Source organism: Pinus tabuliformis, chromosome 6 (assembly GCF_031772625.1).
Source record: "Pinus tabuliformis cultivar Carrire ecotype Pingquan chromosome 6, CPIR1, whole genome shotgun sequence".
In the NCBI taxonomy this organism is placed as follows: Eukaryota; Viridiplantae; Streptophyta; class Pinopsida; order Pinales; family Pinaceae; genus Pinus; species Pinus tabuliformis.
The window spans coordinates 728,467,014-728,479,410 of record NC_142292.1 but is presented as its reverse complement, the minus strand read 5'-3'; the positions used below and the strand labels follow the sequence as shown (position 1 = coordinate 728,479,410).

The window sequence follows — 12,397 nt, the reverse complement described above, 5'->3', positions numbered from 1 at the left end:
ACAACACGTTTGTTGTAGGTGACTGTGTAATAAGGAAGTTGGTATGGGCATACCATAAGGATTGTTTGCTAAGGCGATAAGCCACTGTTATTCATTAAAGGAACGCATTGAAGTCTACTCCATAGATTAGCATTCATACATAGTTAAGATGATTGCAAGTGTTGCTGCGTTGGTGATGTTTTGAAGACATTTTCTTCAGTGCTACTATGTGCTAGGCCACAGGCTTTAGCACCGTAGCAAGGGTTACTTTGGGGCTGCTGTCTTAGGACTGTTTGGAGATTGTTCAGATCAGCCATTCATCATAGTCAAGGGATTTTGGGGTTGCAACCAAAATTTCTGGAGCAACTACCAATTAGAGGAATGCTACATCAGGATATGCTTCAACACTCTTGATGATTGAAGAATGACATAACGATGCACCTTCTACTGCTGTCATAAAATCTCAGATTTATGTATTTCTACTCTCTCTCTCTCTGCTGAACTATTGAAGAATATAAGAAGAATTGATCAAGGGTTTCCCCACATTGGGGTTTGTCACTCGCTGGTGCCACATCTTGTGTCCTCTTATCTTGGCTTGTTTTCTGTTGTCTATGTTTATGTTCTATCTGCACTTTACTATCATGCTGATGTGATTGCTAATTTGAATATTGTCATTGGGGTAATATGAAAAATTGAAGTAAATTGCTCTAAGTATAGAACATACCTAAATTTTACAAGAAGAGAAAAAGAAAAGAAAAAGAAAGGAAAAGGGTTCGTTTGACTTGGATTTTAAGTTGTTATTGGAGGCTGAGTTGACTGGGATTTGGACCAATTTTTTCTTGGTAGTTTGACCAAGGTTGATCGTAGGCTTTAACTGAAGTTGACTGCAGAAATTTCGAAGTTTGACTGTAGGCTCTCTCTTTCGTTTGACTGAGCTTTTGGAGGTTGTTTTGACTGGGTTTGACTGAGCTTGGAAGGCTGAGTTCTTTGACTATTGACTGAGATGATTTGGAGGGTTGTTGATCGTTGATTTTTGGATTGGTTAGGGCATCATTCGTTGCTGTTGAATTTCACAAAATTTGCAGATTTGACTTGTTGACCAGAGTTGACTTTGGGGCTTGTTGACCACATGTGTCAACTGTCCAAGTAGCAGGATACAAAGGAGTGGACACAATTTTTTCAAGGATCATTGGCATCATTCAACATGATTTTTGTCATTATAAACCCAAATTTTTCTTTTATATTGTAAATAATTCTAGTATGACTATTAAGCCATGTATTAACACTTGGGTAAGCCTATGATTCTTCTCAAAGGGTCTCATCCTAGGAGTTTTTTGAACTTCCCAAATTATGTGTGTTTGTAAATGCAAATAATCGACAAAGTTTTTCTCCTAGATATACCCCAAAGCTAAGGTGGAATTCTTTGACGAGGTTGTTGAAAAATGTGTAACTAGGTTCGGTCTTCATAAGTATGAAATGTACTCTTTTAAATTATCAAATGAAAAGAAATTATTATTGGAGCATGGGTTTCATGCTCATGTTCTTTTATTTTATAGGTCAAGCACACATTGAGTGCTTCTAGGGTTTGTCCTAGGTTTAAGAGTCATTGTCATATATTGAAGACCCCAGTGGGCATGTTAGCTCCGCTACATGTTTGAGCATGTTTGAGGGTCAATGACGGCTTGGCAACGTTGTTGGTGCTTGAAGGAGCTCGCAGCGGTCTTTTCACCTTATCCTCCTTCAATTTTGTGTAAACTCTTAGCCCTCTGTCTCTCTGTTTTCCTCCTGAAACTTCTTCATTTCTCGCCTTATCCATATTCCTCTGCTTAATTCCTTTTTACCCCTTGGCCTCTGTTTTATCTTTATAACTCTGCAATCCCATTTTTCTTCTGGCCCCCGAGCGCTAAACTGCAGTCTCCATAGAACCTAATCATATAGCATGGCGCTATCATATTACCCGCCCTCGATCTGCACCGTCGATCGCCCATGATCTAACGGTCAATTCTCTTTTGCCCGTGCAAGTTAAACCTCTCGCACTTTTCCCCCCATCTCACCGTCCATTGGAGATCCGATGGTAGTCGCTTGCCCTCTTCGTGTGACCCGCCCGCCCGTTAACTCGCGGGGCCGGCGGTTTTGGGCTGCCACGCGGCGTTCTATTGTTGGATCGTGGTAGTCTATACGGAAACCGCTGAGCCCCGAAAGGCGGTGCGGGGAATACCGCCCACCTCCCAAACCGTCCTCCTGCCGTTTAAACATCATGCATCTTCTGTGTGCGATCGCCGTCCGATCATTCTCGCCCATGATCCGACGACCTAAATTCATTTACCCGCGTTTGCTCCCGCTAGCTCTTCTCGATGTAATCGTAGCCGTTGATCTATATGATTCGACGGCTCACGATGATCGTCCACCTCCCGATGGCCTCCATAGTCTGATCTCCGCCGTTGATTTGTATGATCGACGGCTGAGATTCATTCCTCCGATTCAAGTCTGCTTCCACCATTCTGTTCTCGCCCGTAACCTATCTTGAGCACCTGAGGAGAAAGCAACGATCTTCTGCCCTGTACCTGCACAATTAAAGCTTCAGCAACTGTAATTAATCAACAGCATGACCGAGAAGGAAAATGATGACCTCGAGCAGTGAAAAGCATTTATCAGGCATGGGATTTAATCCAATGTTCATTCCAGCTGCCAGAGAAGGACCGCAGAACAACAGAAAAGGTCATGTTGTCCATTAAAGCTCTGAGATTTGCAGTAGAGGCCCATTTCATATTGTAAATGTGGTTGGTGGTCCATTAAGACACCTCCACGCTTAGTAGCAGAGATATTTTGTAAACCAACCTCTATATAGACCCAAAAAAACAATGTAATGAGGAGTTGGATGAGTGGGGGATGAGTGTTATTTTGTTGCAAGCTTCAACTTCTGGAGACTGTAACTACTTTGTAACCTGCAGCTTTTGGTCTGCATTTCCAGCTAATACAAGCTTCTTTTGCTGTTGATTGCTCACTCTCCACTGCTTCTTCTTTGTTCCAGGCTGTGCCTGTTCTGCATTATTTCATGTGTTGTTAATATTTAACATTAGAGGGGCTGTCATCCCACCTCTGTGTTAGGATTTAGCATGTATCATTGAATTTGCTTGCAGGTTTCTGTTGTTTTAATGCTAGAGAGCTGTCATCCTGTCTGTGTATTAGAAAATAGATTTACAGACCTTTTAACTGGTTGCAGCTGGCCATCACAGGGTCTTGTGCATCTATTGGTGTGATCAGTGTTCTCCATCATCACATTGTCTCTAAAATTGTGAGTAATTGGTGGTTAAAAGCCTTGTAGCCTGGGGGTGTTCACCCATGTCTGGGGTCAATCATGGTAGAAGTGGTTATCTGGCTTGAATACGCAGCATTTCTTCATTCATCCACCTATTTTTCCAACATTTTGTTGAGTTTGTAATGTTCCCAAGCATCACTGATATACAACCTAGGTGAGTTTCTTTGGGTGATAACATTAAATTGGCGTCGTTGCCGGGGAGAGGAGAATCGAAGCTCAGCTTCCCTGGGAGAATGACACAGCTTCAAACTTTGATGACATACAAGGTTTGAACACAATTTTTGGTTGTAATCATGTGTCTGGTGACTCCATTGGAGGAAGACCATCATTTAGCGACTCCACATTGCAGTTCTGGCGCAGTTGGTGAAGCATGCTCGCAGAAATCCTTAGAAATCATCAGGTGAACCAGTGCCTGATTCTGAGAAGACCGTTAAGCAGAAGAAAATATTGCAGTAAGGAGCATCAGGGTCAGGTAAGCCTTAAAGAATATTTATGCATCTCTGCCAGTGTAGAAATACCTTCAGAGATTCATGCAGCTCCTTGTTATTCACTTCCCTTTCGGACCTCAGTTGAAAGAAACATTCCATGCTATCCATTGTATGCCTCTGTTTCTGTAATACCCTTCATTGATTCATACCAATCAGACCACCAGTACCCTTTTACCTTACCTTAGTTATGGCAAGCCAACAAACCCTCACAAAGATAGAACGAATAGTTGCTGCTAGGTATGGGCCCTTAGTCTTGCCTACCCCTTTGAATGCCATGCCTGCAGGAGATTATCAAGAATTTATACCTAAGTTTACTGGTGTAGAAGGAGTAACAGCTGAAGAGCATTTAGAGGCGTTTTACAGCTATGCTAATAACTTGGATATCAATGAAGAGGATGTCTGGATGAGGGTTTTTGTTCAAAGCCTAGATGGGGAAGCTAGAAATTGGTTCAGAAATTTACCCACTAGGCCTATTGCAGACATTGATGCTTTAGATGATGTATTTTTAAAGCACTGGGGAAACAATAAAGATCTGCTCTTTTATCATGATGAATTTGGGAACTTGCAGAGAGAAGATGGTGAGCTGTTGTCTGAATTTAACCTCAGATTTAATCATATGTACAGCAGAATGCCAGCTGAAATAAGACCTACCCCTGCTTCTGCCATGATTACTTATGCTAATGCTTTCGATTCTCAATTCTGCTTGCTGTTAAGAGAAAGAAAATGTGCTTCTTCATTCATCCACCTATTTTTCCAACATTTTGTTGAGTTTGTAATGTTCCCAAGTATCACTGATATACAACCTAGGTGAGTTTCTTGGGGTGTTAACAGGGCAAATTGTAACTTGTAAAGAAAAAACATTTTTGTTTTTAAAGTGTTAAAATACCCTACAAGATCAAGTCAGCCTAGAAGTGTTGATTTTGGGTAGCATCGGATGTGCTCTAGCTCCGAAATTTTGGGGAGGGGCTAGAATACATGAGATCTCTAGAACCCAAAAATCGTTTGGAGAAATTCCACCCAGATGAAGAGTTATTAAAATCAGTGTTGTTAAAAGCGCGATTTTTTCATTTACCCGATCAAATCGCGATTTTTATGCGTAAAAATCGCCACTTTTTTTTTATAACGATTTTTATCGAAAAAATCGCGAGTTTTTGAAAATATCGCGATTTTTTCGAAAAAATCGCGATTTTTAGTGAAAAAATCGTGGAGGGCGCGGGCAGCGGGGTTTTATATGGCAAATTCGATTTTTTTTTAATTCATTGTGCTGTCGCCGCGCGGAGGAGGAGGAGAAGAGGTGAGGGAGAGGAGCTGAAGGGTTTCCGTCGGATTTGGGAGCGAATCGAAGTGTTTTTAAGAGGAATCCAAGCCAAGATCACCAATTTGTCCATAAAAGAGGTATGTAGATTAATTTTTTTTGGTTTTGCTTCTATAAAAACTTTGGTTTTCATTGTTTTTAAAGAATTTTTTGAAATTTTTCATTGATTTGGGATGGGTAATTTGTTATGACTATGAGAACCAATTTTTTATTTTTATTTTCTCATTTTTTTAAACATTGTTTATTTTTTTTGAATTTTCATTGTTTTTTGGCATTTGGTTGGGTAACTTGGGTTTAGAAATTGGGATTTTGGAAATAATTAGCTTGTAATTTTGCAAATGGTAAATTGTAATTTGTAATTTTGTATTATCATTTATGTAATCCTAAATTCCTATTTCCTAATCCTTATTTTTCCATAGGTTTGCAAATTCAAAATTCAAAAACAAACATGCCAAGGAAATTGGATCCTTTCTGGGAATATGGTGACCCTAAAACTCCGAATGATAGACAAAACTTGTATTGCAAGTTGTGTGGAAAGGAAATATTCGGGGGGGTGTACAGGTTGAAGTTCCACCTTGCACAAATCCCTGGACGTGATGTGGGGCCCTGTCTAAAGACAAATGCTGAAATTATCCAAAAAGCCATGAGAGCATTGGGAGAATTAGAGCACACTAGAGAGGCCAAAGAAGAACTCAAAAGGCAACTAAAAAGGTCAGCTGAAGGAAGTGGGCCAAGTGGCACTGGTTCTACTGCAGCGTCAGTCAATCCGGTAGCTGCATCATCATATTTTGTTCCTCAAACCACACCTGGTTCACAACCAACTATTGGTTCAATGCTAAAAAGAACTGAAAAAGAAAAAGCTGACAAGTTGATGACAAAATTTCTCCTCTGGAGTGATATTCCTTTCAGCATTATAAGGAATAATCCATTTTTCCAACCTACTGTTGATGCTATTGCCAGTGTTGGCCCGGGGTACAAACTCCCTTCTCTTCATGATTTCAGAGGCCGGCTTCTTCAAGATGAAAAGCGTGACTGCACCCAAAGATTGGAGGATTTTAGGGCATCATGGGCACAAACAGGATGCACTGTTATGTCAGATGGTTGGACTGACCAAAAGGGGAGAACCCTTATAAACTTCTTGGTTAGTTGTCCCAAGGGGACTATGCTTATCAAATCTGTTGATGCAACTCATCAAATCAAAGATGCAAGAACTTTATGTGATTTGCTGGATGTGTTTATTTTGGAGGTGGGTGCAGAAAATGTTGTCCAAGTCATAACGGACAATGCTGCAAATTATGTTGCTGCTGGTAGAATGCTTATGGACAGGCATCCTGCTTTATTTTGGACACCTTGTGCTGCCCATTGTATTGATTTGATGTTAGAGGACATTGGGAAAATTCCCTTTGTCAAAGAGGTTGTTGACTCATCAAAAAGCATCACAAAATTTATTTACAATCACACATCTGTGCTTAGCTTGATGAGAAAATGCACCAACAACAAAGAGTTGGTGCGCCCCGCCATTACACGGTTTGCGACGAGTTTCATATCTCTTCAATCCCTCTTGAATTCTATGTGGGATTTGAAGAGAATGTTTCTTTCAGAGGAGTGGCGTGCTTCGTCAATGAGCCGCAAACCAGAAGGAGAGGCCGTCTGCAGACTAGTTTCATACCAGGAAGACTTCTGGGCGGGAGTGCAGGAGGTGTGCGCTGTTACAGAACCTTTGGTAAAGGTTCTTCGGTTGGTTGATGGTGAGAAGCCCGCAATGGGCTATTTGTATGAAGCCATGGACAGGGCCAAAGAAGCCATTCGGTCCTACTATGATGACAAGGGAGATGATGGGTTCCAGAGACAACTCCTTCTATGGAACGTCATTGATGAGCGATGGAACAACACACTCCATCGTCCCATTCATGCTGCTGGGCTTTTCCTGAACCCTGCATTTTCTTATGCATGTGGGTTTAATTTTGATGTTGAGGTCGTGGAAGGATTATTAACCTGTGTCCAGAAGATGGTGAGATCTCCAGAAGAACGTATGGAGATCTCTAGACAAATTGAGCAATATAAGTTGTCAGGTGGCACATTTGGCTTTGAGATGGCTGTCATTGATAGGACGGTTAAAATGCCAGGTATTTTTTAGTTTGTAGTATGTACTTTGTAACTTTGTTTCAAATTTCATTGTTTCTTCAAATTCCATTTTTTTCTTATGTTTATTTAAAATTTTATTTGTAATTTTGTTGTAGACGCATGGTGGAAGATGTATGGTGGCAGAGTACCCCTTTTGCAAAATCTTGCCGTACGCATCCTCAGCCAAACATGCAGCTCCTCGGGATGTGAGCGCAATTGGAGTGTATTTGAAAAAATACACAACAAGAAGCGCAATAGGTTAACACTTAAACATTTAAAATATTGCAAATTTCCAAATAAATTTTTGAATTCATTAAAGTTTTAAACAATATTTTTTTTATAATATTAATTATTAATTATTAATTTATTATTTCATGAACTTTGTACAGGTTGGAGTCCCATAGACTTAATGACATGGTCTATGTCTACTACAATCTTCGATTGTGGGTGAAACAACTAGAGAAGACACCTGATACGGAAGCCATCTCATTGGATGGGATTGACACCACTGCTGAATGGAGGGTTGAGACCGAGAGGCCTCTCATGGATCCCACTGAGGATTGGTTAGTGCAGGATGAGGGGGAGGAGGAGGAGGAGGAGGAGGAGGAGGAGCAGGAGCAGGAGGAGGAGGAGTTGGAGGAGCAGGAGGAGGAGGTGACACCGCCTACCCGGGCTACCCGGGCTACCACTACCACCAGTAGAGGACGTGGTCTCCGTCCACCTCAGCCTCCTGTAGCTGCTACTACTAGTTCTTCAGCTTCTAGAGCACGTCAGACTCCACTGCCATTTCCACCACCACAGGCACCAGCTTCTACATCTAGAGGGAAAGAGAAAGTTGTGCCATTTTCTCGCAAGAGGGGCAGAGGAAATCAATAGGATTAGACTTTCATTTTATTGTATATGACATTATGACATGATGAGATACATTATCATATTTTTTGTTGATATTTTGAGGCTGAGTTGGACTTGGGACTCAGGACTTACTATTCAGGACATGATTCAATGTTATGTGTGATTTTAGCGCTAGAAATGATATTAAACATCTTATATATTAGTTTTTTTATCATATTTATGTGTCAATGTATTTATTTTATGTTGTAGATGGTTTAGATATTAAAAAAATTGAAAAAAAATGAATATTTTTGTGCCAAACGATTTTTTCCCGCTTTTTTCCGATTTTTTCCCGATTTTAACGATTTTTTCCGCTTTTTTCCCGGCGCCGATTAAATCCCGATCGCGATGTGTGCAACACTGATTAAAATAATTAATATTTTTAATGGGTTCCTAAGTCTAAACTTAGGAAAATAAAAATATTAATGGGTATTAATAAGAAGATGGGTGAGAAACTTCTAAGTAACGAGGATCAAGTCAGTTTTAATCTTAGCCGTTGATTAGGGATTTAATCTCGGCCGTTGATTCATCAATAGGAAAAGTATAAGAGGAGGCTTGAGGGTCAGTTGGAGATACACTTGAGAGATCAGTCAGTTTGATTTTTCTGGGGCATGGTTTGTTGAGAAAATCGAACAAGTGATCTGTTGCAGCTGAGGTGCAGGGATAGTTGATGTTGGAGGATCTTCTCCAGGACCTCGTATACACAGCAGAGAGAGGCAGAGAGATGGCAGAGGAGGTAGCACAGACCCAAGGAGACTGACGCTGGGCCAGGAAGGGCCCGCACATTTCCGGCGCTAGGGTAGAGCCACCCTCTAGCAGAAACCCGAATTCAGCCGGGGAGCAGCAGGGTCAGTGGAGAAGGTTGACCTTAGAGCTCTAGGAGGCAGTGCAGTGTCCCAGTGTGCTCCACGCAGGCCCACGCAGCTACTACGAAGGGGCAACACATTTGGATCCAACGACAGTTAGTCTAGTTGCCAGAATGGAGAGATTTTGCCGGGTGAAGTGAGGTAATCTCACTTATGTTTCTACCAGTATATTCTTATCTCTGTAATTGGATTGCTGAGAGAGCATCCAGAGTTGTATTCAGAACTACTGCTTAATAATAGAAAACCCTCAGAGTTGCTGCACCAGTTTTCACACATTGGGTTTTACTGGGGAAGTTTGTCCAAAAATAACAGTGCCCCTTGTGTATTTGTCTCGTTCTATTTTCAGTTCATGATCTGTATGTATGTGTAGTCTGCAATAGTGTTTTTCATCATTGTTTAAATAATTAAATAACTTGTTGAATGTAAAAACAAGTAGGAGATGATAAACTAGTGATTGCTGTAGGATTTGTGATGTGTAGATTCAGAAATTTTCACAAGAAGCGGTCAAGTCAGCCTAATTGAAGAGCCACGTCTACCCCTTGAAGTGGCCTATATAAAGAGAGGAACTCGTACTCCAAAGAAGCACTCACTCATGTCTCATTCTATGCGAAGAAGAAGACGAAGAAGAGGTTGAAGAAGAAGGATGAAGAAGAGGTCGAAGAAAGTCGAAGTGTTTGGGCTAGTTCTCTCTCCCACATGCTAGACGAAGCTAGGGTTTCTGCGCAAGGGTTACTTCTAGTTCGATCTTGGAAGGAAGAGAGGAAAGAAGGCAAGCGAAGGTCACTAAGGGTATCTCTCTAGCCCTAAGTCACAAGGAAAGGCAAGCGAAGGGAAGAAGAGGCTCTAAGAAGAAGATCAAAGTTTTCAAGTGTGGCAACAACAGTTGCAACAATTGCCGGGCAGACAAAATTTCGGATCTGTAGTAGGAGGTCGAAGTTCTTGCAGTAGGAGGCCGAGTTGGTGGTTGATCTTGATCTTGGAGGGTATTGGTCTGAGTCACAAGGTCTTGGTATTCGTCAATTGAAGGATCTATAAGAAGAGAAGAGATTTAAGGGTTTTCCCCTCAAGAGGAGGGGTTTTAGCCCTGGCTTGCAGCCTATATACTGTGTCACTGTTCTTATTGTTTTGGTAGTTGTTTGATGTATCTCACATTATAATAATAAGGAACAAAGCTAATAAGGAAAAAGGTAACACAAATAGTTATCAAGTTAAAGAGAATTAACATATTCATTGCCCTATTGAATTCTCAATAGAGGTCTTAGGTGAATCCTAGTGTTTATCGAGTCTATGTTTTTTTCATACCGGATCATGTGTCTTGTCGCAAAATTGGGCAAATTCTGAGGGTCTATGTCAAATGTGTATTTCCCCTTCTAAGGGTTGATAATATAAATTTTGATGTAAAAGTGTATCTAAGAATAATTTAGTGCATGGTTACTCATATTTAGACACCATGGCTAAATTATTTTATTATAGACACACTTGAAGAGTTGCAAAATATTTATTCCCCTCTTGAGTCTTTTAATTAATTTTTCTAGAAAAAATAAAAAGCAAATAATTAGCCAAAAAATTAATTATTTTTGAGTCAAAAAATAATTTGAGAGGAATTAAATTCTTTCCAAGTGGAAAATCATAAAAAAATCCGTGGGTCAAAAAAGAATTAAATTTTGGAGGTCCTCCACCAAGGGAAAAATGGATTTTTAAAGAAAATTTGACCCCTTGGACCTTTGTGGTTGAGTCAAAGTGAATTTTTTGAGGATAAAAGTCCAAAATATTATTTTTTGGACTAAGAGAAAGGGGATTTTAAGAAAATTCCAATTTTTTCTCCAAAAAAAAAGCAACGGAGGAGGTAAAGTTATTACAGATGAAGAGCGATGGATGAGATTATTTTGATGAGGATTTTAAGAAAATTCCAATTTTTTCTCCAAAAAAAAAGCAACGGAGGAGGTAAAGTTATTACAGATGAAGAGCGATGGATGAGATTATTTTGATGAGGATCAAGACAGCTAGCCATTATTTCCCACTTGGAGGGGTTTTCTTCTCGCATTTAATATATAGAAAGCTATGAAGCTCCTCATTTCATCTTTGGGTGATGTAACAATTATGTTATAGCTCTGATACCACTTGTTATAGATTTGATACAAAAATATAAGAGAATACAAATAAACCCAGAAACAATAACAGAGAAATAGATAGAAATGCTTCTTTATTGATCAAACCCTTAAGGTAGGGCAACACCATACATTCACTCCTTAAGGAAGGAGAACACTTCACAAGCCATATGCCTGTTCATATAATAATGCTTGACTCTCTTCCTTGACATGGAGTCTCTAACCTCTATATAGGCCTCATACATACAATACCATGGGTCATTACCATGGTTCCCTCATACCATCAACTAATATCATGGCCCCATTACATTATTATTAACTACTTGTGGTCCCTTACATGATATGGGTTAACCACCTTATTTATTACTATGGCCCATCCCATTATTACATTATTACCTTGGGTACCTCCTTTGGTACCCCATATTATCCCCCCTAGGTATATAACAAATTATCTGATCTATTGAGCAAGGCTCTGTTGGAATTTCTTTGCACTTAATAGAAACTTAAAAATTCTTTAGGGTTCAATTCAAGGTGTCTCTCGCTTGTTGATCTGTGGTATGTGCTGGATGTTTTATTGACATGATTTGAACTATAATGTTGATTATTATTTCAACTGCTAGTAGTAAGAACATCTATTGGTACAGGTATCTTGCCTTAGGTGTTGGGCTAGAGTAAGCACTCTAGATCTAATGAAGTTTGGCTGGTATCTCTAGGCTTTTAGATCTATTGTGTGAATTGAACCCCTTTTGTTTAATAATCTATCATGTGAAGTGCATTGAGTTACTGGTTGCGCTAGCCCTTGGCATCCAAGTTCATAGACTGTGAGGGGATCACACTCTTGTTTGGCTCCAAGTCTTGATTTATCGAAAATCTTATTCAAGTGGGCTTTGCAGAAATTCAAAAAATTACTATTTTCTCATATTCTTCAAGTTTATGTACTTGCGTTGCAAAGATTAATATGCTAATGAGAGCAAATTTTATTTTGTAAATATTTGTAAAATTATTTTCCACTAACTCGTGTATTTTTAAATACTAACATTTTATTTTGTATAACTGTTGGGGTTTTGGAGTTTTTTGTATATATTTGGTTCTTGGCTCTCTATTTCTCATTTTTGCATGTACATTGGCTCAAGGATTTGAAAAGATTTTATTTTTGGGAGGCCATTAGCCTCACCCAGCCTACACGGCTAGGGTTTCAAGCCCTCTAAAGGAGTCGTCCAACAATTCTAGCCAAGTTGTTCAAAGAAGAAGGGCTGATCTAAGCCCTAGAGGGTAAGATCTAGCCCTTCTAGGCCCTAGTTGTTGAA

At 39.9% G+C, this 12,397-nt stretch overlaps 2 protein-coding genes across 4 annotated transcripts in view; both read left to right on the top strand.

Annotated features, from left to right (window-relative positions):
* ETFQO (electron-transfer flavoprotein:ubiquinone oxidoreductase) overlaps positions 1-12,397 on the top strand; it is a 428,724-nt gene that overhangs the window by 243,478 nt on the left and 172,849 nt on the right. The gene's annotated exons all lie outside the window — the stretch shown is intronic.
* LOC149260769 (uncharacterized) lies at positions 6,547-8,463 on the top strand. 2 transcript variants are annotated; one of them, XM_089380650.1, is made up of 2 exons: positions 6,547-7,483; positions 7,615-8,463. In XM_089380650.1, exons 1-2 carry the CDS (start codon positions 7,356-7,358, stop codon positions 8,099-8,101), a joined length of 615 nt encoding a protein of 204 aa, XP_089236776.1. In that variant the 5' UTR covers positions 6,547-7,355; the 3' UTR covers positions 8,102-8,463. Both variants share the same exon structure in this region; 1 of them encodes a protein (XP_089236776.1).

What these genes read in the sequence shown, in the direction of transcription:
- LOC149260769 (XM_089380650.1), top strand. Translation starts at nt 7,356, where the DNA reads ATGTATGGTGGCAGAGTACCCCTTTTGCAAAATCTTGCCGTACGCATC. An exon ending in CACAACAAGAAGCGCAATAG is followed by an intron (nt 7,484 to 7,614) that starts GTTAACACTTAA and finishes AACTTTGTACAG; the next exon opens with GTTGGAGTCCCATAGACTTA.